Raw genomic sequence first — 25,810 nt, 5'->3', positions numbered from 1 at the left:
TAGTACTCAGTGTTATCTCTAAGCACTATGGTAATACAAGGACTGTTCAGTTATTCAAATACTGAATTCCTTGAATGCTGTTAATATTGCAGATTCAAGCACTCAAAAATTAGACCATGTCAGAATTAAGGTTGTCTGTGCAACCTAAATTCTGTCCCACTGTGCGAATGCATTTTGATAGTCTCCTAAGTATATGATCATGCACTGTTTTTTCCATAGGACCCTGGCATATTAAATGTCTAAATCCGTGCTTTTCCTTACCTTTACCAGGATGCGAAGTGATAGCTGTGAACACCCGCTCCACTAGCCAGACTTTTATTTATAAATGTGATGCTGTCCTGTGCACTCTTCCCTTGGGAGTGTTGAAACAGCAACCACCTGCTGTACAGTTTGTGCCTCCTCTTCCTGAATGGAAAACGTCTGCTGTGCAGAGAATGGGATTTGGCAATCTTAACAAGGTAACTTGACCGGGAGGGGAAAAGCAGTAGAGGAATTAGTACAATAAATAGATTCTGGAATGCATGATGCTAAGCTGGAGAGCAGCTCCCCCCCTCTTTCCTTCTAGAACCCCATTCTTTGAATTGTGTGAAGTCATTTTTGTGCAAAATGTGAGATGCACTGAGCTTGACTTAGGAACATGTCTATAAAAGGATACCAAACAAATTCTGTCTTCTCCATTTCTACTATAAGAGCTAGAACCTCCCTTATCCTTCTTAAGGTATTTCTCCTCTTTACTGCGTAGCTTTGTAGTATGCTTCTGGGTACCAGGTGGCATCATAAGTGGAGCATTGAAGCAAAGAACCTCAGTTTACATCTGCTGAAGACCTGTTGGTACACATCCGTGCCACTATGCCTTGATTGTGATCTGGATTGGAAGAACACCTCTTTAAGAGGATAGTTCAGTCCCATGCTGATTAAATCTTTGGTCTCTGTGAGACTGCCAAATAAAATGCCAGTCGGTGGTGGTTCTTTTGTGTGACGGTCCCTATGTATATTTCACATGTGGGTGCTCATGCGCCTGAGTCTGGGTGTTTCCTCCAAGCAATGTCTATTGACTCATATATGTGCAGTGTTTTCCCTCATGCTTCTGACCAAGGATATAAGGCGCAGTACAGGTCAACACCACTCCAGTTCCTTCTTACGGCCCCATGGCCTGAGTCGGAACCCCTATTCCTCCTTCGCTCTTATTTCAATAAGAAAGTTGTTCTGTATACCTGTGTAAATGGTTTTGCACAGTTAGTATAGAACCCCTCCCCAGTTGAGGGGAAGAACTCCTCGCTACCTGAGGACCATGCCCAAGGTCCCGGGCTTCAAGAACTGTGTATCCTACACTTGTTCCTTTTCCATCAGCAAGGAACATCAATGATGTCTCTACTGTCTGGGTGAGGTGAACATCTCGACGAAGTGCAGCCTCTGTAAGTCCTTCCTGCCAAGAACTACAGAGGTTTATGAGCTCTGACTCCATACATTCCTGATGAAAGAGGCTATGAGATCCCGGACTCATTTTGATCCTGACCAGGCATACCCCCCTGTACAGTGGCCTCTGCTGACTTGTAGTGCCCTTCCTAGCATAAGCCATGGTGTGGAGCCATTGGCACAGAAGTCCAAGGACAAGCTTCTCCCCACACAAGTAAGAAACTATATCTCATAGGCATAAGAGTAGATCCCCACAGCGTACTGCTCATAAGAGACGTGTTTCCTCCCTGAGCCATGCCAAGTCTGGTGAGATGTTGCATGTGGATCCCATGGAACCGTTGCTAAAGACCGCCCAACTGGAAGGTAAGGTAAAGAAGAAGCGGGATTCGTCAGTACCATGTCAGTGGTGAGACATATGGAACACCCAACTACGAGTGCGGCCCCACGTGACATGATTGCTGCCATGTCAATCCTCAGACCAGCCAAACTGGGTCCCTCTGTATTCTCAATGGTAAGCCCATGGGCTCTAGGATGTATGGAGATGTTCCTGACTGAAAGAGGTGTTCCTGCCATACCCATAGTCTCTGCTCCTGTCGCGTCCATCCATTCTCTGGGACATTCCTATGCCTGAGGATGAACTGTTACTCCTGTTGAAGGAGAGGACCCTTTCCCATCCATCGGATCAGGGCTCCCCACTACCGCTGTTTCCAGTGGACCCATCATCGGACTCAGAGGTGTCCCAGGACATAGCCCTGCCAGTGTGTCTGCCACAGCACAGGAGCCCAGAGAGAGAGCCAAGGCAACCTTATCTGCCTGGCATAACCCGCCCCAGGGAAGCATGGGGTCTGCTGAGCCTGATGGAATCCTCTTTCTGGCCCTACTGGAGCCCCTGGGACCCATACCACAGCTGTGATAAGACCATCACAGGGGTCTTATCGTTCCCCCCTTCTCACAGCCAGCTCTGCTGGTATATGACAAGGAAGATGTGGAATTGGTACTGCCACTGGAGCCTCCTCGTTGCTGGATGAGGGGGTCATCCCGTTGCTGCCCTCTCTGCTGGGTGACCAGCAATACCAGGAACTGGTAGCTACGCATGTAGCAATCTATAAATTCCGCTGGAGGAGGTCCAGTATCCCCAGCGTCATCTCCTGGATATCCTGTAAATGAGGCCATACTGGCACAGACCAGAATGGTTTGGCGCATGCCCCTATCAGGTGCCCCCACCCCATGCCAGCCAAAGGGACTGATTTCCTGGTTATGCACCCAGCCCCTAATTCACTCGTGGCACAAACAGTTGCGGAGCAGGCTTGACAACACCCACAAAAGTCCCTCTCTAGACAAGGAATTGAAAATGTTGACCCTCCTTGGCAGGAAGGTCTTTTCCTCTGTGGGGTTGCAGTTTTGTATAGCCAACTACCAGGCACTGTTGGCCAAGTATGATTTCAACCCCTACAGAAGGCTGGCAGAGTTTAAGGACCAGCTCCTGTAGATGACCAGGCCTAATTCCAGACTTCGGTAGATGTGAGGAGAAACTGGTAGCAAAAGTGGCCCTCAAGGCTGTGGTGGATGCTGCTGACGCTGCATCCAATTATCTGGCCACGGGACTGGTTATGCTCAGACTCTTGGCTCAAGTCTTCGGCTTTCTTGAGGGAGGTCCAAAACACCACGGAGAACCTCCCTTTTGACAAAAACGATCTTTTTAACAACAAGGTGGATGAGTCTCTGCAGTCCCTGAAGAACCCACGCTCCACTCTGCAGTCACTGGGAATCTACACCCCAACTCCCAGGAAGAAGCACCAGTCCTTCAGACCATGGCCACCTATCTCTCCTATCAACAGCCACCGGAACCTTGTCGCAAATGACAGAGGTCCCAGAGAGCCCGCTTTCTGACCCTGGCCTCTGCCACCTCCTCAAACCTCTCTCAGCTGTAGGCAAAGAGTCAATTTTGACATGCAGGTTAGGACCCACAAACCAACTGTGATGCCACATACTTTGTCTCCTGTCATCTTTGGCAGCCTTCTTAACCTCTTTGCCCATAGTTGGGGCAAGATCCCAGTGGACAGATGGGTACTGGAGATTATCCACCACAGCAACTCCATAGTTTCGTTCCTTCGTGCCTTATCACCCTCCCTCCTGACTCCCTTCAGGGGACCCTTCTCACCAATTTATTTTCCAGCAGAAAGCAGAGCCCTTGCTCCTCAAGGGTGCTATAGATGGTGTCCTTTCTCAATAGTAGGGGAGACGTTTCTACTAACCATATTTCTTCATTCCCAAAAAAGGCAGAGGCCCATCCTGGATCTTTGTCAGCTAAATATATTAATCAGAAAGCAGTAATTCTGGGTGGCCACTTTGGCATCGATAATTCCCTCCCTCCAGGAGGGAGCATGGTTCGTGGCTCTCAACGTGAAAGACGCATACTTCCATGTGGACATCCAACTGTCTCACAGGAAGTTCTTTTGATTTAATGTGGGGCAACAACACTACCAGTTTCGCGTCCTCCCTTTCGGCCTAGTGACAGCACCGAGGGCCTTTATGAACATGTTCATAGTTGTAGTGGCACAGATGAGATGCCAGGGGCGTTCAGTATTCCTGTACCTGAATGACTAGCTTCTAGTGGAACAATCTCAGCAAGAAGTTCTTGTGATTCAGTCTCTTCAACACCTCCTTTCCTCCTTAGGAGTCTGTTTTATTGCCCAGGCAGATGATAAACTTTATAGGGGCAAGGCTGGACTCAGTCTCTAAATGAGCCTTCCTTTTGGTGGACCAGTTCTTCACAATGACAACCCTGATTGCCCACTTTGCCTCTTTCTTTTGGAGCACATGGCCACCTGCACCTACATGACACCGCTTGTGAGATTTCACCTGCAGCACCTACAAGCCTGGCTTAATTCAACCTGCAACCCAACCAGGGGACCACATTGACTTCAGGGTCACTGTTTCCTCAAACGTTCTGGCCCCTCTCACTTGGTGGTCTGATCTGACCAAGGTCATAAATGAGACCCCTTTCAGCCCTCCCAGACTGAGAGCCACCATCAGGATGACACCTCCCTTACAGGATGGGGTGCCCATCTGGACCACACTGCACAAGATGAATGAATGCCATGGGAAGCCACGTTACACATAAACATCCTGGAACTCAAAGCAGTTCATCTCGCCTGCAAAGCTTTCCTTCCCCTTATACCAGTGGTTTTCAAACTTTTTGTATTGGTGACCCCTTTCACACAGCAAGCCCCTGAGTGTGACCCCCTTCTAAATTAAAAATGGGGTGGGATTTAATTTAATGGAGGCTTGGGGCTGTCAGCCTCATGGAGCTGACAGCTCAAGACCCCCCTGTAACCACCTTGCATCCACCAGTTTGAGAACCCCTGCCTTATACTCTCCCTCCACGTGCAGATCCTGTTGGACAATATCAACAAGCAGGGAGGGCGACATCTCATTCCCTTTGCTCCAAGGCAGTCAGGCTGTGGAACTGGTGTGTCAGGACAAGTCTACACTACAGTGCTACTGCTTGAAGGGGGCTGTAGGCATTGAATCCCAGGGTGATGCTCTCCTGTTTTCCTGGACAGGTGACCTTCGATGTGCCTTTCTTCCGATTCCCCTCTGCCCTCACTTTCTCCTAAAAGTTGACTGAGATGGGGCCACCATCATTCTCATAGCACTTTACTGACCCAAGCAGTTCTAAATTGCAGAGCTCTTGAAGCTCTCCACCTGACCACTGTTCAGGCTCTGGTCTTTCCCGGATCTTCTCACATAGGACCAAAGGAGACTCTCAGGTATCCCAATTCAGACTCCTTTCACCTCACAGCCTGGTGTTTGGATGGACGTCTAACGTAGAACATGCATGTTCAGCCCTGGTCCAATGGATCCTTAACCAGAACAGGAAAGAGTCCACCAGCGGGTGAAGTGGCTCCATTTCTTGGAGTGGGTGCACTGCCATCACCTTTCTCTTGACATGTTGACCATCCCAGTTGTCCTCAATTATCTCCTCACCCAGAAAACATTGGGCTTAGCCTTAGCTCCCTCCATGTGCACCTGGCAGCACTTAGATCGTCCCTCCAGTGGGGGAAGGAAGATACTATCTTCACATACCCAACAATGGCATGCTTTATGAAAGGCTTGGTCAGGACTTCCCCACCTGCTGTCAAACCCATGCCCCTGTGGGATCTTAACCTTGTCCTCTCAGCTGTCACAGGGCCACCCTTCAAACCTATGGCAACCTTATATGACCCACCTTTCCATGAAAGTTGCATTCCTAGTAGCCATCACTTCGGCCGGGGTGGGGGGGAATCAGTGAGCTAGCCATGATGGTAGACCTTCCCTACACACTTTTGCACAAGGAGAAGGTTTCACTGTGGTTACACCCCAAATTCCTCCCCAATGTTGTCTTTGAATTCCATCTCAACCAATCAATCCACTTACCTGTATTCTTTCTGAAACCACATGCCTCTTCGAACTACAAGAAGCTACACTCCCTTGACGTCAGACATGCCCTGGCATTCTACCTACAAATAACTAGGCCCTTTAAAAAGTCTGAGACTTTCTTGCCATGGCAGAAAGATCAAGGAGCCAAGCCATATCCTCACAAAAGATCTCTTAAGTGGATCTCAGGCTGCATACTTAATGCTACAAAAGATATCAATCCTCCTGCCTCCTGGGGATGTTTCAGCTCACTCTACATGGGCACAGGCTGCTTCCATGGCTGTGTTATCAGACGTCCCATTGCAGGACATTGGTGAATTGTGCACTCATTTACAGCACACTACGCACAAGCATGCCATGGATGGCATGCCATGCCATGGATGCAGCGGTAGGATGGGCCATCTTGCAAATCGCTCTGCCATCAGCCTCTTCACACCCACCTCCACACTGAAACTAGGGCCCTACCACGGACTGTGAAATCAGTCTTTTGTGTGCTTTTATCCTATACAGATTTCACGTGGGAGACCAGCATTTCTCAAATTAGGGTTCCTGACACAAAGGGAAGTTGCGGGGGGGGGTCACATTATTGCCACCCTTTCTTCTGCGCTGCCTTCAGATCTGGGCAGCTGGAGAGCGGTGGCTGTTGGTCAGGCGCCCAGCCCTGAAGGCAGCACCATCCCTCCCTCCCCGCCGCAGCAGCACAGAAGTAAGCATGGCAATACCATACCAGGCCATCCTTACTTTTGCACTGCTGCTGGCAGCAGCTCTGCCTTCAGAGCTGGGTTCCCTGTCAGGAGCCACTGCTCTCCAGCTGCCCAGCTCTGAAGGCCGCGCCACCACCACGAGCAGTGCAGAAGTAAGGGTAGCAGTACTACAACCCCCTTTAAAATAACTTTGCAACAATCCCCCTCTACCCCCCACCCCACAACTCCTTTTTGGATTGGATCCTTACAATTACAACACCATGAAATTTCAGATTTAAATAGCTGAAATCAAGAAATTTACCAGTTTAAAAATCCTATGTCCATGAAATTGACCAAAATGGATTGTGAATTTGATAGGGTCCTACTGATCACTGCTCGCAAGGCATCCATGTGGAACCATCACTCAAAGAAGAAAAGGAGGTTACTTACTGTAGCTGGACGTTCTTTAAGATGTGTGGTTCCTATTTGTATTCCACTACCCACCCTCCTTCCCCTCTGCTTCGGACTTGGTTACATTGCATTAAGAGGGGAACTAGAGTGGCATCAACTTGCACCGCTCCTTGTACCCTCGGCTGGAAGCACAAGGAAAGACACTCTGCTGGACAACGGACGCTGTGTGGGGGAAACTTCCCAGACTTGGGCACGTAGTGCACGTGCATACCACATTCGGAATACAGAGAAGGACCACACATCTTGAAGAGCCTCCAGTTACAGTAAGTAGCTTCCTCTTTTAGATGGAGATTTTTCACATGTACCTAACTGATTTGGGGGCATGTATTTAATTGTCATGTTCTACATATGCCACTTACCAGTGAGTTTGAACTGGTGAGGTAAGATGAAAGTCTCTGTATCTCATTGCAGTGAAGATTACTCCTGGGGGAATTCTGCACCAAAAAATTAAAAATTCTGCCCACATTTTAAATTTCTGTGTATTTTATTTGTCAATATAACACAATATAATCACTCTAGTTTCAATTATTTTGGTAATTTTATTTCAAAATACCTGTCAGCAAGTATGTCAGCAATATAGATAACAACAAAAAAGATCCCCCAGGAGTAGAGAGTTAAAGAAACCCCTATGGTAGCAGTTCTCAATCAGCGGTCTGGGGCCCCCTGGGGGGCTGTGAACAGGTTTCAGGGAGTCTGCCAAGCAGGGCTGGCATTAGACTTGCTGGGGTCCGGGGCAGAAAGTTGAAGCTCCGCCGTGTGGGGCAGAAGCCCAGGGCCCCAAACCCCACCACTTGGGGCTGAAGCCGAAGCCTGACCAACTTAACTTCACAGGGCCCCCTTTGGCATGGGGCCTCTGAGAATTGCTGTGCTTGCTACCCTCAAACACCAGCACTGGCTTTTATATGCAGAAAACCGGTTGTTGTGGCATGGGTGGGCCATGGAGTTTTTATAGCGTGTTGGGTGTGCCTTGGAAAGAAACAGTTTGAGAATACCTGGACCCAGCTCCTTTACTGTCCCCCTGGGAGACGCGGTGCAGTGCAGCTCTGCCCTTCCTCACCCTTTGCCAGAGCTGGGTCTCATGGGCCCTCTCCTATCACCAGGAGAATGTGGATCAAGCTGGACAGCCAGGGTGTGCAGAGCCTCCATCCCCACTGGGCTGGGCACTCCACTTACTGCGATCCGGGTTCTGCAGAGCTCAGCAGCCCCTAGTGGTAACCAGTAGCTCTGCAGCCCCGAATCTGCAGGGAAAACATGGAAATCTGCATAAATTCTGAATTGTGCAGTGGTGCAGCATTCCCCCAGGAGTAGAAGATGTACCTCTGTAATGGGAAAATTAAAACTTAATTATGATCCTTTATAATATTTCCAGGACATTGTAGAATGTGGCAAAAATAGGTGAGACCTTTTCATACTGAAGGATCCCCACTGAATTTCAAATTTGTCTTGCTTCTCCCCTCTTGGAGAGATCACAGCCGGAAGGCAGAGGATCTTCCACTATGTTCCTGAGCTGTTTTGGACAAAAGGTTCTTGTCTGTCCCCTTTTTTGGTCACAATCATGCATTCTGCTCATCTGCAGGGATTCAGACTCGCTCAGTAATTTTAATGCCTCTCAACTGCTCTAATCTGGAATCAGACGGCATTTCTGCTTTGGGCTGAAAGATGTTAAATGACCACGAGAAGGTCTGAACACCTGCGGTGAGCATTTACTCTTGCTGAATACACAGTCTGGTGGATTGGGAGAGGAGGTGTGATTAAAAAGAGAGGTGAGGCAGACCTGGCAGGTTGCACTGCATATTGAATAGGGTCCCCGGTATCGACTGTCCTTAATCTTAGTTAGAACTGAAAAGACCTAGTTAGGTGTCTTTTGCCCTCTCTGCTGTTGTGGAGTTGTTTGCTATTGTATGTTTGCTCCCTGTCTTGTTTTAAATTTCTCAGGTTCTATTCTGCAACCTAATTGATTTCCCTAAATCTAAATGTTTGACTGTTAAAATTTCTGCAGACTTAATTTAATGCCTGTAATTGCAAGTTATACCTCCTTGTATCTCCACAATAAGTTCTCTGCCTTGTTGATGTTTTCATCCTTCTAGTATTTGTAGAATCTTACCTTTTGTGTCCCTCCCCCCCTTTTACATTAATAATCAATTAGTCAAGCATTAGGTATTTAGCTATTTTAATCATTCATCTCTAGTCTCTCCTTCAAGTCTCCTGATAATTATTGTTGCTCCTCTCTGAACTCCCTGTGATTTGTCAATATCTTTCTAGTAAAGTGATGTCAAGAATTGGGTGCAATGTTTGAGGCAGTCATGCCAGAGCGGTACACAGAGGGAGTTTTACATCCCTATCCTGTGCTATTTGTGTGTGAAGCCCCATTCATATAGCCCCTTTTTTTTTTTTCTTTTTTTTTTTTGCTGTTATGTGCTATTGGAGAGACATATTTACTTTGCTGTATCTCTGCCCCAGATCTATCAGAATTTACTACTTCCCTTGAGTCTGTGTGTTTCAGATAAGTTTTCCCTAAATGTATTTATCTGCATTTTTCCAAGCTGCATATTTTTTAATTTTCTTCCCATATTTCAAACCTCTCTGTCATTTTGCATTATTTGTCCTCATTGGTGTTTGCATTTACTCCCAATTTAATATCAGCTGTGAGTTTAATTACTACATTGTTGACTTCCTCTTCTAGACTATCAAGGAAGATAATCTGGTGTTCAATACTGCCTTCATCCAATCTCTAATTCACTATTTTTCTCTGCTTTTGTTGTTTCTACAGCCAATATCAGTCAACATTGTTCGATGCAAGACTATGAAAATAAATTTTAAGGGCTGTCTTTCAAAATGTAACATTAAATAAAATCCCTTACTAAAATTCAAATATGATAACTGCTTTCCTTTCATCTGCTAATTTAATAATTATTTGGCAAGGTCTATTCTGAACAAAATCTTACAGTGCTGTTTATTCTCTAAATATTCAGGCCTAGTGATTTGGGGTACCTCAATTTTTGGGCAAAAAACTTAAGATGCCTTAGAGGAGTCTGATTTTTCAGACAGCACTGAGCACCCATCCTCTGAAGTCATATTGGAGTGACACTTGCGCCCATTGGAGCATCTCTCCCGTTTAGGGGACTGCCTTCCTGTTATCCAGCAGGCCTGGAAACTGACCACCAAGGAAAAGTGGGTCATGGAGGTCATAACATCTGACTATACCATCCGTTTTACATCATGCCCTCTCATCCCCACCTCCTTCCCCATCCCTCTTCAGGACCTGTCTCTTGAGTTTGTGTTAAGACAACAGTTTGACTCTCTCCTCCAGCTAGAAGCAATAGAACTGATCCCTTCCCCCCGCAAGGCAAGAAGTTCTACTCAGAGTATTTCCTTGTGCCAAAGGAGGAGGGAGGCCGATCTAAGACACTTAAAGCACATGAAGCTTTAAAGGTTCAGGATGGTGACTCTGGCAACTACAATTCTCTTATTGGAGGAAGGGGATTGGTTTTCAGCCCTGACCTACAAGATACCTATTTTCATATATCAATTAAGCCCATCACACAAGAAATACCTACACTTTATTGTAGGCCAGGATAATTTCCAATACCTTCTTAGTTGCCCTCACTTTTGCTTGTAGAGTTGGGTAAATTGGGGCCTTAATGGCAGACCCTTTATGATGTTCTTCAAGGATAAAAGAAAAGGAGTACTTATGGCACCTTAGAGATATGCTCAAATAAATTGGTTAAGCTTTTGTGAGCTACAGCTCACTTCATTGGATGCGATGAAGTGAGCTGTAGCTCACGAAAGCTTATGCTCAAATAAATTGGTTAGTCTCTAAGGTGCCACAAGTACTCCTTTTCTTTTTGCGAATACAGACTAACACGGCTGTTACACTTCAAGGATAAAGTCTCCTTACACCCACATCCTAAATTCTTATATAAAGTTCTGTAGGATTTCCACCTTAATCAATCCATCCATCTACCAGTATATTTTCTGAAACCTCATAATTCTCAACAGGAATCCTATTTGCATACCCTGGATGTTAGAAGAGTTTTGGCCTTCTATTTGGATAGGACCAGGCAATTCTGAAGATCTCTTAGGCTCTTCATCTCCATCATAGATAGAGGCCGGGGATTCTCTGTCTCTACTTAGAGACTGTCAAAATGGATATCTGGTTGTATTGTCACTTATGAGACCGCAGGTGCTCAACCCCCTCATGCAGTGATAGCACATTTGCCCAGTTCTCAGGCAACATCTTACAACGTTACTGAAGAATGTAACAATTTCCAAAATAGGTAAGACTGCTACCTGGGTTTCAATAAATATCTTTACCCAACTTTATGCCCTTGTCCAGGCTGCCAGATCCGATGCGACCCTCTGTTCTGTAGTATTATCTTTAGTTCTGGATGTTTTTCTGAAGCTCCCTCCTCCTCCTGTCAGAATACTGCTTGGAAGTCCCCTGAGGTGGAGCACCCATAGGGACACTACTAGAAGAAGAAGAAGAGGTTTCTCACCTTGTGCTCTATCTGTGGTTCTTTGAGATGTGTGTCCTTATGGGTGCTCCACTCCCATCTCCCTTCCCCTCCGCTTTAGAGTGTTCCCTAAGGGATGTTGGGTAGAGAAGGAACTGCGGGTGGTTTGCCCACGTACTCCTATATAACCTCGGTGTCTGACAGGAGGCGGCTTAGGTTACATGTGTGGGCCCAACAGATGCTGCTAGCTGAAAATGTCTGATCAAGGATTGAGAGGCACATGCACACCTGAAGTGGAGCACTCACAGGAAGAAAAGCAGTTACTGTACAAGGTCAATAACCTCTTCTTGTGGTGAAGTTCTATGGCCTGTGTTATACAGGAGGTCAGACTAGATTTTTCCCAAAGGGACCTTCTGGCCTTGTAATCTATAAATTAAAACACTGCTTTAAAGGGACACAGTTCAGTGGAGGGCAGCACGCAAAAAGTGAGCAGGAGGCTCCAAGTCACTCTGCCTCCTCTTGTTCTTCTCCCTTTCAGTGTTTAGGGGCTCAAACTCATCAGGTGTGTTAGATGGCTCGAAGAAGCTGAGCTCCCAGGTGCAATTGTTCTCACTGCTCTGAACTTGGCCCAGGGAGGGGAATGGCATCTGGGAGTATGGCTGTGGAGGTACAGTGAGGAACATATGCTGGTGATCCCAGTACCCTATATTCTTCTTCGAGTGCTTTCTCATGTTGATTCCATGATAGGTGTGCACACACACACGTGCACAGTCAGAATTTTTTGCTTTAGCAGTATCTGTAGGGCCAGCCCTGGCGCCCTCTGGAGTCCTGCTCTCATGTAACAGTATGTGAAGCGCCACCGGCCCTATGCCTTGTCAGTTTCTTCTTACTGCTTGTGACGGTCGTCAGAGCGCCTTTCCTCTTGTATCCGCAAGTGTGATAGCGTTTTTTTCTTCATTACTCACTGTTCTTCTCTTGTACATAGTTTATTTTAGTTAATAAGTAGTGTTAGTTAAGAGTACCCAAAAGGACGGGGCATGTCCCAGTTCCCGGGCTTCAAACCTTGCTCAGCTTGCCATAAGCTGATGCCGGTTAGCAACCCTCACAATGACTGCCTGAAATGTTTGGGGGAGACGCACATAAAGGAGATGTACAGAATTTGCAAAAACTTTAGGCCAAGGACCCAGAAAGGACGGTAAATATGCCTGAAAGCCCTCCTCATGGAGGCTGCACTTTGTCCAGTATCGGAGCCATCCCGCTTCGACTTGACTCTGAGCATATCTGCATCGGTGCGAGTGAAAGAATGTGGTGAGCAAAGGACCCTGTATGGACCACCTGCCCACCCTGGATCATCATGGGGCCACTTCGATGTCGAAACTCCTGAGCCCTCCCAGAGATGCAAAGAAGTTAGACCTTTTTGGGAGAAAGGTTTATTCCAACAGCCAGTATCCAGCTCTGGGTGTCAAACCATCAGGCCCTGTTGGGGAGATACAATTTTAATTTGTGGGACTCCCTCAATACGTTCAGAGACTCTCTTCCACAGGACTCGGTCTGCAGTATGCATCCATTCTGGAGAAGGGCAAGGCAGTGGCTAGAGGCTCTCTCCAGGTGGCGTGGAATGCGGCGGACTCTGCAGCCAGAGTTGTAGCCTCTGCTGTGGTCATGAAGTGCATTTCGTATCTGCAATCCTTAGAGCTCTCCCAGGAGATGCAGTTGTCCGTTCAGGACCTCCCATTTGAAGGGAATGCTCTCTTCTCGGAGCAGACTGATGCTAAGCTGCACGGCCTGAAGGACTCTCGGACTAAGTTACTTTCGCTGGGCCTTTACATGCCGTAAACTGTTCGGAATCAGTACCGGCTACTTCCACCGCCCAGCTCTTGGGGGCTGCTGCGACAAGGCACCAATAAGAGAAAGGAATGGGATAAAGGGTTTAAACGCCATTGTCGTGCTTCATCCTCCTCGCCTGCCCAGTCTGGTCCTGCAGGGCGGCCACGGTAGGCATTTTGATGGTGCGCTCGCGGACAGTGCCCCAGTCTAACTTCAGAATCACCCCACCTCCCCACCCCCCATTTGTTTTTGAACCGGTTGTGTCCTTTCCTGGCTGCATGGGCCTGATTGATGTCAGATAGTTGGGTGCTCAACACAATAGCATCGGGCTGTACCCTACAGTTTTCTGCCATCCCTCTTCGGGGACCCTTCTAGGAACTCCTTGTTCAGGAAGTGGAAACCCTCCTACAGCTAGGGGCAGTAGAGGAGGTCCCTCAAGACATGAAGGGGGAAAGGGTTCTGTTCCTGATATTTCCTAATCCCGAAGGCCAAACAGGGCCTCAGACCCATTCTAGACCTGCGTTGCCTTAACAAATATCTCAAGAAGTTGAAGTTTTGCGTGGTGTCCCTGGCCTCCATCATCCACTCCCTGGATCCAGGAGACTGGTACACTGCACTTGACTTAAAGGACGCCTATTTTTTATATATCCATTTTCCATGAACACAGAAACTCCATTTTATGGTGGGCCAACACCATTTCCAATTCACGGTGCTGTCCTTTGGCCTCTCGTCCACCCCATGGGTTTTCACAAAGTGCATGGTGACAGTGGCTACTTACCTGAGACGCCGAGGAGTACAGATTTACCTGTATTTCGATGACTGGCTCGTCAAGGGAAGGTCACAGGCCCAGGTGCAAAGAAGCCTCGATCTGGTGCACCCCACCTGTCGGGATCTGGGCCTGCTGATAAACGAGCAGAAATCAACTCTGACCCCCGTTCAGCAGATAGAGTTCATAGGAGCGATCCTTGACTCTATACAGGCCAAAGCCTTTCTGCCAAAGTCCTGTTTCCAGGCCATTTCAAGCTTGATCTTCCACATGAGAGACCCCCCTCTCACGACTGCCCGCATGTGCCTCAAGCTGTTGGGCCATATGGCAATTTGTACTTAAGTGGTCCGGCATGCGCAACTCCATTTCAGACTCCTGTAGGTGTGGCTGGTGTTGGTCTACCTTCCCAACAGACACTATCTAGCCCGGGTGGTCATGGTACCGGAATACATCCAGTCGCCCCTGGAATGATGGATGGGACCCCAGTTTGGTATTGGAAGCAGTTCCCTTCAGTGATTTTGGTCTCCTATGCTTCAGACCTGGGTTGGGGAGCTCAACTTTGCATGCATGGTCGCTGGTCGCAGGAAGATAGCTCTCTACACGTAAACATCAGGGAGCTCAGGGCAATACTCTTGGCCTGTCATGCATTCCTCCTCCACCTGATGGGCAAGGTGGTTCAAATCCTAAACAGACAATACCAACGCAATGGTCTATATCAGCAAGTAAGGCAGAGCCTGCTCATCAGCCCTTTGCCAACAGGCTCTCTGGTTATCGGGCTTCTGTGTGCAGCATGCCATTCATCTGGTGGCCTTCCACCGCCCTGGGGCCAGGAACGTGCTAGCAGATCACCTCAGCAGGACCTTCTTGTCTCACTCTGAGAGGTCATACCCAGAAGTGGCCAGTGTGATCTTCCAGAGGTCAGGGGACTCCCTGTTCTGTCTGGATGCGAATAGGTCCACCTGGGAAGTGCCACAACTTGTGTTCAATTCATGGGCTCAACAAAAGCTCCCTTTCCGATGCAGTTTTACTCCCATGGTCAGGGTCCTCGTGAAGATCAAGTGGGACAAGGCGAAGGTAATCCTGATAGTGCCGGGTGGCCCTGCCAGCACTGGTTCGGGAAGCTGTTGGCGCACTCGATAGTGGAACCTACAGAACTACCACTCTGGCTGGACTTACTCTCCCAGAACCATGGCCAACTGCTGAACCTGAACCTCGCAGCCCTGCACCTGACAGCATAGCTGCTGCTGAGCTAAATGTGGAAGAGGAAGCATGCTCGGCACAAGTTCAGCAGGTCCTGATGGGTAGCAGAAAACCCTCTACCAGGGCGACCTACCTAGCCAAGTGGAAGCGTTTTGCATGTTGGGCCTTGGACCAGAATCTTTTGCTTGACCAGGCCTTGCTACAGTTGATTCTGGACTACCTTTTGCATATCAAGCACCAAAGCCTGATCCTTTCATCAGTTAGTCCCCTTGACAACCTCCAATCCAGGGCAGGTCGGTTTTTTCCCATCACATGACGGTCAGGTTTCTGAAAGGTCTGGAGCAACTTTACCCTCAAGTTCGTGACCCTGTCCCACCTTGGGACCTGAATCTAGTACTGTCAAAGCTCACAGTGCCACCCTTTAAGCCATTGGCCTCTTGTTCCCTCCTACTCCTCTCATGGAAGGTCTCCTTCCTGATGGCAATCACTTCAGCCCAAAGGGTCTCTGAAATCAGAGCGCTTACAGCTTTTTTACTGAAGGTGTCGCAGTTTCACAACAATCAGGACATATTTCTGCAAGTCTTTCCACCAAAACCTCATAAATCTGGTGAGGAGCGCAGGTTGCATACTCTGGGTGTTAGGTGAGCACTGGCCTTTTACATTGAAAGAGCTAAGCCGTTCTATAAGTCAGCGCAGCTTTTTGTCACAGCAGCAGGCAAAATGAAAGGTCTACCTGTTTCCGCTCAAAGAATCTCTTTCTGGATAACAGTCTGCATCAAGTTTTGTTATGAACAGGCAAAAGTGTCACCGCCAGCGATTGTAAACTGCCCGTTCCACCAGAGCACAGGCTTCATCATCAGCTTTCTTTGCCCAGGTGCCAATTTAAGACATCTGTAGAGCCTCTATGTAGCCATCTATCCATACTTTTGCATCTCATTATGCCATCACCCAGCAGGCCTGGGATGATGTGAGCTTCGGTAGAGCAGTGTTGCAAACTGCTAATCCGTGAACTCTGAGCACACATCCAGGGATGCTGCTTGTGAGTCACCTAGCATGGAATCGAAATGAGCAAGCACTCGAAGAAGAAAAAACAGTTATTAAACTTTCATAACAGCTGTTGTTTGGGATGTGTTGCTTGTGTCCATTCCATGACCCGCCCTCCTTGCCCCTCTATCTTGCTCGTGTCCATTCCATGACCCGCCCTCCTTGCCCCTCTATCAGAGTTGCCGGCAAGAAGGAACTGAGAGAGGGCCTAGGGCTGGTGGCGCCTCATATATTGGTGATGAGTACGGGACTCCAGAGGGCACCAGAGCCTGCCCTATAGATACCACTAAGGCAAAAATTCTGATGACGGTGCACATGGGCACATGCACACCTAGCATGGAATGGACATAAGCAACACATCTCGAAGAACAACAGTTACAAAAGGTAGGTAACCGATTTTGGTTCAGGGGCTGCAGAACACGGTTGAGAGTGCTGGATTGTCTGGGAGCCTGCTAGCTGCATGCACTGCAGCAAAGCATTCTGCTTCTGTATCGCCTCTAGGAGTTGATTCTGCATGCCCCTGTCTTTCTTTTTAGTGTTTCTGGCCACTACAATGCACTGTCTGGATAGCTCCCGGTCTCTTTCCTCTCTGACCTCAAATACTACCTCAGTTTTGGGGGGCATTCTGCAAGGAGGTCTGTTAACATTTTATTGCAGGTTCTCAGTTTCATCCCCCTCAAGTTAGCGAGCTGCTCAGCTGTTGATAAAGTCCCTGTCCTTGATGGTCTGGCTGCTGCAGGTGCCAGGGCTAGAAGACTAGGGGAGAAAAACAAGTAGTTGTTCATATTTCAGAGAATCAATTACAGCATTTTAAATATATTTCTTATTTCACCTCTCTGAGCTTTTCCCCAGACTTGGGGGGTCCTCAGAGATGGTAAGTGGTATGTGTGGGGGGTCTAGAATGGAATTTTTGTATCTGCAGTGTACCCTGTTTGCATTTGCAGTTGTGTCTTGGAGGCTGTGGGGTGTTGGAAATCGTTTCCAGTTTGACTTTGCAATTTTGTTGTGCCTTGGAGGTGCTTACATGATATCAGAGTTTAGTGAGGGACATCTGGGTGCAATCTGGATAATAATCCCCTCTGTATCTCCTGTAGGCTGTCCTGACTGCCGATGATGATACACTACCTCTGAATGGCCTTATTCAAAAAAGCAAAGAGCAGACCAGCGAGAGACACTGTGAAGTTAATCATCATGATGCCTCCCCCGCCCCCCCAATGTGGGCAAGCCCTAAGAGAGGTTTTTGCCAAATCCTCAGCTACTGTCCCTGACCCCGTCTACTTACACTAGACAATGTACTCCTGACATGACCACAACTTCCCTTACTCCTCATCCTCAGAGGAATGTAGTCCTTCCCTGTGCATGCCCCATCATCTCCATGGTTAGTGCACTGGAAGTCTGGAAGGGAGTTCAGGAATTTATCCCTTAGGGATGCCATAAAGTCTTCTGGTTTGCACAGGGAACAGCCTGGCTGATACCTGCTCATGTGTCTTCCCCTTCACTACCCTTATCAACCATTACCCTATTGGTCCTCTTGGAGTGGGAATCCATATTCAGGAGAAAGCCTCCACAGTCCCAAGGGCCAGATCTCCTTCGCCTAGGGAGCAGATACAACCTTCCTAAACTTCTTGCTTGATTAAACCCCAACTAATGGAAGGTGAGGATGATTACTCCCCAGAACAGGAACATGCAGCACCACCTCCCATTTTATATTCCTCTCTGGATGAGGCCCTCTGCAACTTCAGTGGATTTCCAAGACCTAATGAAGACAGTGCTGGATATCCTTGTTATACAGGAGGCCAGACTACATGATCACAATGGTGCCTTCTTGCCTTGGAATCTATGAATCTATCCAGAAGAAGCAGCGCAATCTTCTCAACATCCTCCAGACTGAGATTCCAGGGAAACTGGTGATGCCCACAAATCAAAGGCTTCTCTCACATGCCATGATAATCTGGCATGTGCCAGCTTCAATTCTTGCTACTTCCAAGAATACTGAACCTCCCTATCAAGTGCCTTCAGGTATTTCTACCAGTATCCTGTGCCGGGCTCCCTTGCGGTTCAAGCAAAATCCATAGAGCAGGGTCTTCCAAAGTCTACCCTTTGCACAAAGAACCCAAAATGTTAGTTTTTTGTCTTGAAGGTTTACTTGTTGATGAGCCTGCAAATGAGAGTACCCAGCTACCAATCTCTACTCTCAAAATGTGACTTTTTAATCTGGAAAGGGCTCTCTAACTTTGTGGGCAAACTACCAGAAGATTACCGGGAGGAGATGAAATCCCTCATATCCTAAGGTCAGCTCATGACCAGAACATCACTTGAAGCTGCACTGGATACATCTAACACAGCACTGAGAATGATGACCGTTTCCTTTACTATGAGGTGGTCCTCCTGGCTACAGGCATCTGAGATTCTGAAGGAGGTTCAGGTGCCCATTGGGGACCTCCAGTTTGAGGGCAATGAGCTATTCAACAGTGGTACGGAGGAGATGCTCTATACACTTAAGGATTTGCAAATGACCTTGCAATCATAGAATATCAGGGTTGGAAGGAACCTCAGAAGGTCATCTAGTCCAACCCCCTACTCAAAGCAGGACCAACCCCCAACTAAATCATCCCAGCCAGGGCTTTGTCAAGCCTGATCTTGAAAATCTCTAAGGAAGGCAATTCCACCACCTCCCTAGGTAATCCATTCCAGTACTTCACCACCCTCCTAGTGAAAAAGTTTTTCCTAATATCCAACGTAAACCTCCCCCATTGCAACTTGAAACCATTACTCCTTGTTATGTCATCTGCTACACTGAGAACAGTCTAAATCCATCCTCTTTGGAACCCCCTTTCAGGTAGTTGAAAGCAGCTATCAAAGCCCCCCTCATTCTTCTCTTCCACAGACTAAATAATCCCAGTTCCTTCATAAATCATATGCTCCAGCCCCCTAATCATTTTTGTTGCCCTCTGCTGGGCTCTTTCCAATTTTTCCACATCCTTCTTGTAGTGTGGGGCTGAAAACTGGACACAGTACTCCAGATGGCCTCACCCATGCCAAGTAGAGGGGAATGATCACGTCCCTCGATCTGCTGGCAATGCTCCTACTTATACAGCCCAAAATGCCGTTAGCCTTCTTGGCAACAAGGGCACACTGTTGACTCATATCCAGCTTCTCGTCCACTGTAATCCCTAGGTCCTTTTCAGCAGAACTGCTGCCTAGCCACTCAGTCCCTAGTCTGTAGCGGTGCATGGGATTCTTCTGTCCTAAGTACAGGACACTGCACTTGTTCTTGTTGAACCTCATCAGATTTCTTTTGGCCCAATTCTCTAATTTGTCTAGGTCCCTTTGTATCCTATCCCTACCCTATAGCATATCTGCCACTCCTCCCAGTTTAGTGTCATCTGCAAACTTGTTGAGGGTGCAGTCCACACCATCCTCCAGATCATTAATGAAAATATTGAACAAAACCGGCCCCAGGACCGACCCTTGGGGCACTCTGCTTGATACCGGCTGCCAACTAGACATGGAGCCATTGATCACTACCCGTTGAGCCCGATGATTTAGCCAGCTTTCTGTCCACCTTATAGTCCATTCATCCGGCCCATACTACTTTAGCTTGCTGGCAAGAATACTGTGGGAGACCGTATCAAAAGCTTTGCTAAAGTCAAGGAATAACACGTCCACTGCTTTCCCCTCATCCATAGAGCCAGTTATCTCGTCATAGAAGGCAGTTAGTTTAGTCAGGCATGACTTGCCCTCGGTGAACCCGTGCTGACTGTTCCTGATCACTTTCTTCTCCTCAAAGTGTTTCAATCTCTGGGACTGTATATTCTAGCACTGTAGCTGAAGTCACAGAGTCACCAGCCTTTCTATAGGCAAATATCCTCACCAAATACTACCCTCAGCAAAGATACACAAAGCCTCCCAAGGAAGAGACCGAGATTTCTGGAATCAATCCTCTCCTGCTTCCTCAGCTACTTCACTGTCTGGCATGTCCAACAGGCAACAAATGTGATGTCTGCGCTGAAGTCCTAACTTGACCATTTCAACCACTTAAAGATGCCTGGGCTAGGATGACTGGTTGGCCCTCAAGGTCATGAGCCAGGGGTATCTCATCTGGTTTCAGGTGGTTCCAACCCCCTTTCCCAACCTTGTTCCCAAGCTTATGACCCTTCTCATAAGGCACCATTGGAGCAGAAGTTACCTATAAAAGATTCCTCTGGTCTTATTAGACTTTATTCCACTAAGGCTCAGGCAGCCTCTGCTATCTGTTTGGATAACATTTTCCATACCTTAGAGCATGCAGGGATGTATGTAGACCAGCCGTGCGGAGCTAGGTCCACAGACTTTCCACTTGCTGTTCCCCCGTCCAAGCTTCCAGATTGGATGCTGATTTTGGTAGGGCTGTCCTGCAATCACTCTTCAAGTAGCACTCCTCTTGCCCATCTCCAAGCAACTGGGCAACTGTTTGTTAATCACCGAGAATGGAATCTATGGACAATCACTTGGAGAGAATGCTTACCTATCTTACAGTAACTGTGGTTCTTTGAGATGTGTTATCCACACGGAGTCCATGGCTTGCTCTCCTTCCCCACTGATTTGGAGTTCTACTACTGTAGGATTCTTTATTGGCAAAGGACCTGAGTGATGGTTGAAGTTGGCTGTGGGGAACAAGAGGGCAGCCAAGGGACAGGTGCAGCCACAGATGGATTGCTTTTCAAAAAGAATCCAGTATTGATGCACATGAGGAACACATGCACCAAAAGTGAAAGCTGCAGACAACACATCTTGAACCGCAGTTATTGTAAGTTAAGTAATCATTCTTTCTGTTTTACTGGGAATGTAAATAAGAATTCAAGGACTGTGATAGCAAATGTCACACATTTCCTTTTCGTAAGATAAGTATTAATAACTACTAATTTACTTCAATCTTTAGTATATCCCTGTATTTTCATGGTTTTTGAAAACTCATCAGTGAAAGACCAGATTTTTGAGTGTGCTCAAGTTGTCTAACTATTTTCCTTTCCTGCTCTTCTTCCTCCACAGTTATTTGATCAGGCCTTCCTTACTAGCTAATTATTTCATTCTTTTTTCTTAACATGGATTTTAATCTCCTCTACAGATCCACACTTCTCATCCTACCTTCTTGCTTGTCTTTGAATTTTCAAGTAGTTTGTCTTATGACAGAACGGGTTTATATGTGTAACTGTAGGTGGAAGTTAAACTGATACTATAGTGTACCTGCACTGCTAATCCAGATGACTCTCTAGTTCCAAGCAACCTTCCTAATTTAATCATAGTCTGTGAAACATTCAATGTGCTAGATACCCAGACCGTTAAGAGTGCCTACAAGATTGTATAAGCAAGACCATAGTCGGTATGGTAACTTGGGTTGTAATGTTGGGCGTTTATATTCAGTAAGTACTGAACCATTGCCCTGGCATAGTTCAGTGACATTGTATTGACAAACATGCAAATGAGGCTTACAACCTATTGTGGATATTAAAGATCCCGTGGCACTTTCTGCAAGGGTTCACACTTTTAAATAAAAAGAATTTCACTACCAAATTCTCCCTACATTTTTAGTTAGGGAGTTCTTCCTCACATCTTGTTCTAAACTATTGTGTGGTGGTATGCACTGTTACCCAGTGGGTGAAGTGATCTCTGTGCCATAGCTTTTTAATCAGGTTGCAAACTACCTTGGGATGCTTTTGTATGGAAAGGCGGTATATAGATAAGTGACTTTGTATTCACTGAATTTTAATAGCCGCCTGAGATTTCCCCTCATTAAAAGCTGTACAGAGAATGATTATGTTCAGTTTTGGGTCCTCTTAACTCTTGAGTCCTCTCATTTTTAGGTGGTATTATGTTTTGACCGTGTCTTCTGGGATCCAAGTGTCAATTTGTTTGGTCATGTTGGCAGCACTACTGCCAGCAGAGGAGAACTTTTTCTATTCTGGAATCTCTATAAAGGTAAATGTATTGGGTGTTCAGTTTTATTGTCATTTTCTTTTTCACAGTAACAGAACTAGAAAAAGCCATTTGATGATGATCATAATAAAACTTAGTGCTTTTCATCAGTAGATTTTAGAAGAAAGTATCACTACCTCCATTTTACAGATGGACAAACTAAGGCAGAGAGGAGTAGTGACTTTCCAAAAGTCAAGCAGGTCAGTGGCAGAGCTGGAAATAGAGTTCAGGTTGTTCTTTGAGTGCTGGTCCCTGTGTGTATTTCACAGTGGGTATTCATAATCTCAATGCGCCCAAGACCAGAAAATTCTAGCAAGTAGTGTCTGTAGGTCTGTGCCAGCATCCCTGCTCTCCTTGTGGTCTGTGCCAAGGGCATTGGGGGTAAAACAGACTGATGCTTCTTCAGTTCCTCCTTACTGCTGAAGTTCAGATAGTAGTAAGAATCCCCACCCTTCCTCAAGTACTGCAGAAGATTCAGCAGGACAGAACATGAGTCATTCTCACCCTGCTCAAATGGCCCAAGCAGTTCTGGTTCCCAAGTCTCCTGCATACATCCTGGCCACCCATCAGCATTTGCTCCCCAGTGCAGGACTTAGATTATGCCCAGGCGTTAAGAATTGCTTCTTCTGCCCCTACTCCTTTTCTGTCAGTGATGACCACCAGTCTGCCTCTGCTATCTCAGAGAAGCTCATATCTCTGCTAAGTGCAGTATTGGCTGCTCCTTTCCCAGCTGAACATGTCAGGTACAGGAACTCCACCTTTGGAAGCACCTAATCTAACACGCCATGAGGCCTCAGTCAGATCCACATCAGGGAGAACCCCTGTGTATATGGACCGGAGAGACAGAGGAGGGCACCTCCTATCTCAGTCTGGCTCAGGAATGGGAATGCCTAGAGCGAAGGACCCTTTGACTGGGCCTTCTCACAAGAGTGAAAGACGCTCGGAGGCATAAAAATAGATCCCCTCCTATATTTAAGAGAAGGGATCCCTAAAGAACTCCTTGGACCCAGGACACAAGGATTTAGGTCCTCCTAAGCCTTGTAGCCATGATCAGAAGGCGCGTAAGAGCACAGCTTCTTCAGTATTGCTTCCTGCATCATCATTGACTTTACTACCAACTAAGCACTGGGAGCCAAAGACCGTGAACCATCAATACCGACTATGACCACATGTCGGAGGCTCCTTCGTGGGCGGTAGTATGTCAACCATGTAACGAACCACTGATTACCAAGAGTCCCTTTACACTGACTCTGGCAGCATGAGGCAACATGCTACAGCCTTCTAAGGTGCCAATATTCTACACCACTCCTAAGGATATCTCCATCTTTGTGGATCTGCAATCTCTCCTATTGTCAGGACCGCCCTTCACCAGGTGGAAGTTCATCTCTGATTCCGTCTGCTAGCTCTGGCTTCCCAACATAGATACCAATGCTACTGCCAATGGAATTGGACTCTCGTCATCAGGATAGTCAGATGTACCAGTGGAACAATCTTCCCTGCAATGAGGTAGATCTGCCTAAATGAGTTCAAGAGTCTCCTTACTACCAATCTCATCCATTCAAATGGAGACACACACACACACCCCCGCCTCAGGACCAGTGGTACCCAAGTCTGTATCTTTATTGACACGATAAAATTCCACACGGTTACCTTGGCATCGATAATACCAGCACTAGAAAGACATAGTTCACAGTTCTCAATATGAAAGACGCATGCTGTCATGTTGATAGTCACCCTTCCTACAGAAGATTTTCAGATTTGTGATAGGTCCTGACTACTGTCAATACAGGATACTTTGGTTCAGTCTAGCAACTGCACCCAGGGTCTTCGCAAAAGTATTTTCTGTAATACCAGCACATATCAGATGGGGTAGTTTCACCATCTTCCTGTATCTAGATGGCAAGCTTCTTACAGGCATGACATGTTCAGAACTCATAGCATCAATCTTTTTGCTGTTCTGTCTCCTACCATCCTTGGGAATCTCCGTGAACATGAAAAAGTCTATTGACTGAAACCTAGACTACAGATTTCATAGGAGCAACTTTAGACTCACTCAGGGCAAAGGCTTATCTCTCTACAGACTGACTCTAAGCCAGAAGCAGACTGATAGGTCAGATTATGCACAACCCATGGACATGTGACTGGATTTGCCTTTTTCTCTTGGGTCACATGACATCATGTACTTAAGTAATGCCATTCGCTAGACTTTACCTCCGCTGCCTACAGGGTTGGCTTCACACAGTATATGTCCCAAGCAAATACAGCATGAATACTTTAGTGACAATCCCCATCAAGATAAGAGTATCTCTGAGCTGGTGGGAAGATCATGCACAAGTGTGCATGGGCATTCATTTCCTATCTCCCACACCCAAGAAGACCATAATCACAGATGCCTCTTTGTAGGGTGGGGACTCACATGGATGATCACACAGCAGGTGACACTTGGGTGCCCCTGGAAACCAGGATGCATGTAAATCTCCTGGAATTCAGAGCAGTGTGACAAGCATGCCATTAATCCAATTTCATCACATTCTCCTAATGTCAATCAATATGACAATTGTAATCTACCTTAAAAACTAGGGAGGAGCGAGATCCATTCCCCTGTGTATCGAAGCAGTCAGTTTATGGAACTGGTATATAGAGAACCACTTCATCCCATCAGCACCATACCTCCCAGGAGCCAAGAATTTGCTGGCAGACAGCCTCAGCTAGCACTTTGCCACTGACCAAGAGTGGAAGTTACACAGCTCAGTGGTGAACCGCATTTTCTCTCAGTGGGGAACCCTTCCGTACACAAACAGGAAATGCAGCATATACTGTTCCAGGGGAGCTCAGGACTACTTTTTAGAGGTAATGCTCTCTATTCCCTCAACAGACAGTTTGAACTATGCCTTTCCTCCTATCCTCCTGCTTTCTCAGGTAGAATCATAGAAGATTAGGGTTGCAAGAGACCTCAGGAGGTATCTAGTCCAACCCCCTGCTCAAAGCAGGACCAATCCCAACTAAGTCATCCCAGCCAAGGCGTTGTCAAGACGAGTACTGCAGAACATTCAACAGGACAGAGTACGAGTTATTCTTGTGCCCAAATGGCCAAGGCAGTTCTGGTTCCCAGGTCTCCTGCATATGTCGGGCCAGCCGTCCATCGTTATTCATCCCTTTCCGGACCTCTTGATTCAAGAGGAAGGCGAGGACAGACATCTCAACCTAGAAGCTCTCCACCTCATGCTTGGGTGTCAGACCTAGAACATTTATTTCAAAACTTGTCAAACAGTTCTTTTGGATTACCTCCTTACCCTCAAGATAAGTCTTTCCCTTAGCTCAATACAGGTTCATCTCTTGGTTCTTAAAGGGGCTGAATTAGAACTTTCCCACCAGTAATAAGACCAACCCCGCAGTTGGACCTTAAGTTAGTATTTGAACCCCTGGCTACCTGAAGTTTGATGCTTCACCTGTCTATGGAGGTTGCTTTCCTTGTTTCCATCACCTCAGTCAGAGGAGTAGGTGAACTGGAAGCCCTCATGGCAGACCCTCCTGTATTTCATAAAGACAAGATCTCACTATGACTGCATCCAAAA

General features: G+C 47.0%; 1 protein-coding gene across 5 annotated transcripts in view; it reads left to right on the top strand.

Annotated features, from left to right (window-relative positions):
- The window catches only part of KDM1A (lysine demethylase 1A), a 181,343-nt gene that overhangs the window by 145,276 nt on the left and 10,257 nt on the right, over positions 1–25,810 (top strand). For 4 of the 5 annotated variants that reach the window (XM_073317371.1, XM_073317369.1, XM_073317368.1 and 1 more), the window contains 2 exons: positions 271–458; positions 22,124–22,238. In XM_073317371.1, the coding sequence (XP_073173472.1) occupies positions 271–458; positions 22,124–22,238 (303 nt within the window). Of the gene's footprint in view, positions 1–270; positions 459–9,759; positions 9,862–22,123; positions 22,239–25,810 lie in introns of those variants that run through there. The other variant, XM_073317372.1, reaches the window with a different exon arrangement.

The sequence above is a fragment of the Lepidochelys kempii genome, chromosome 19, assembly GCF_965140265.1.
Source record: "Lepidochelys kempii isolate rLepKem1 chromosome 19, rLepKem1.hap2, whole genome shotgun sequence".
Classification (NCBI taxonomy): domain Eukaryota; kingdom Metazoa; phylum Chordata; order Testudines; family Cheloniidae; genus Lepidochelys; species Lepidochelys kempii.
This window is presented reverse-complemented; position numbering and strand designations above follow the sequence as displayed.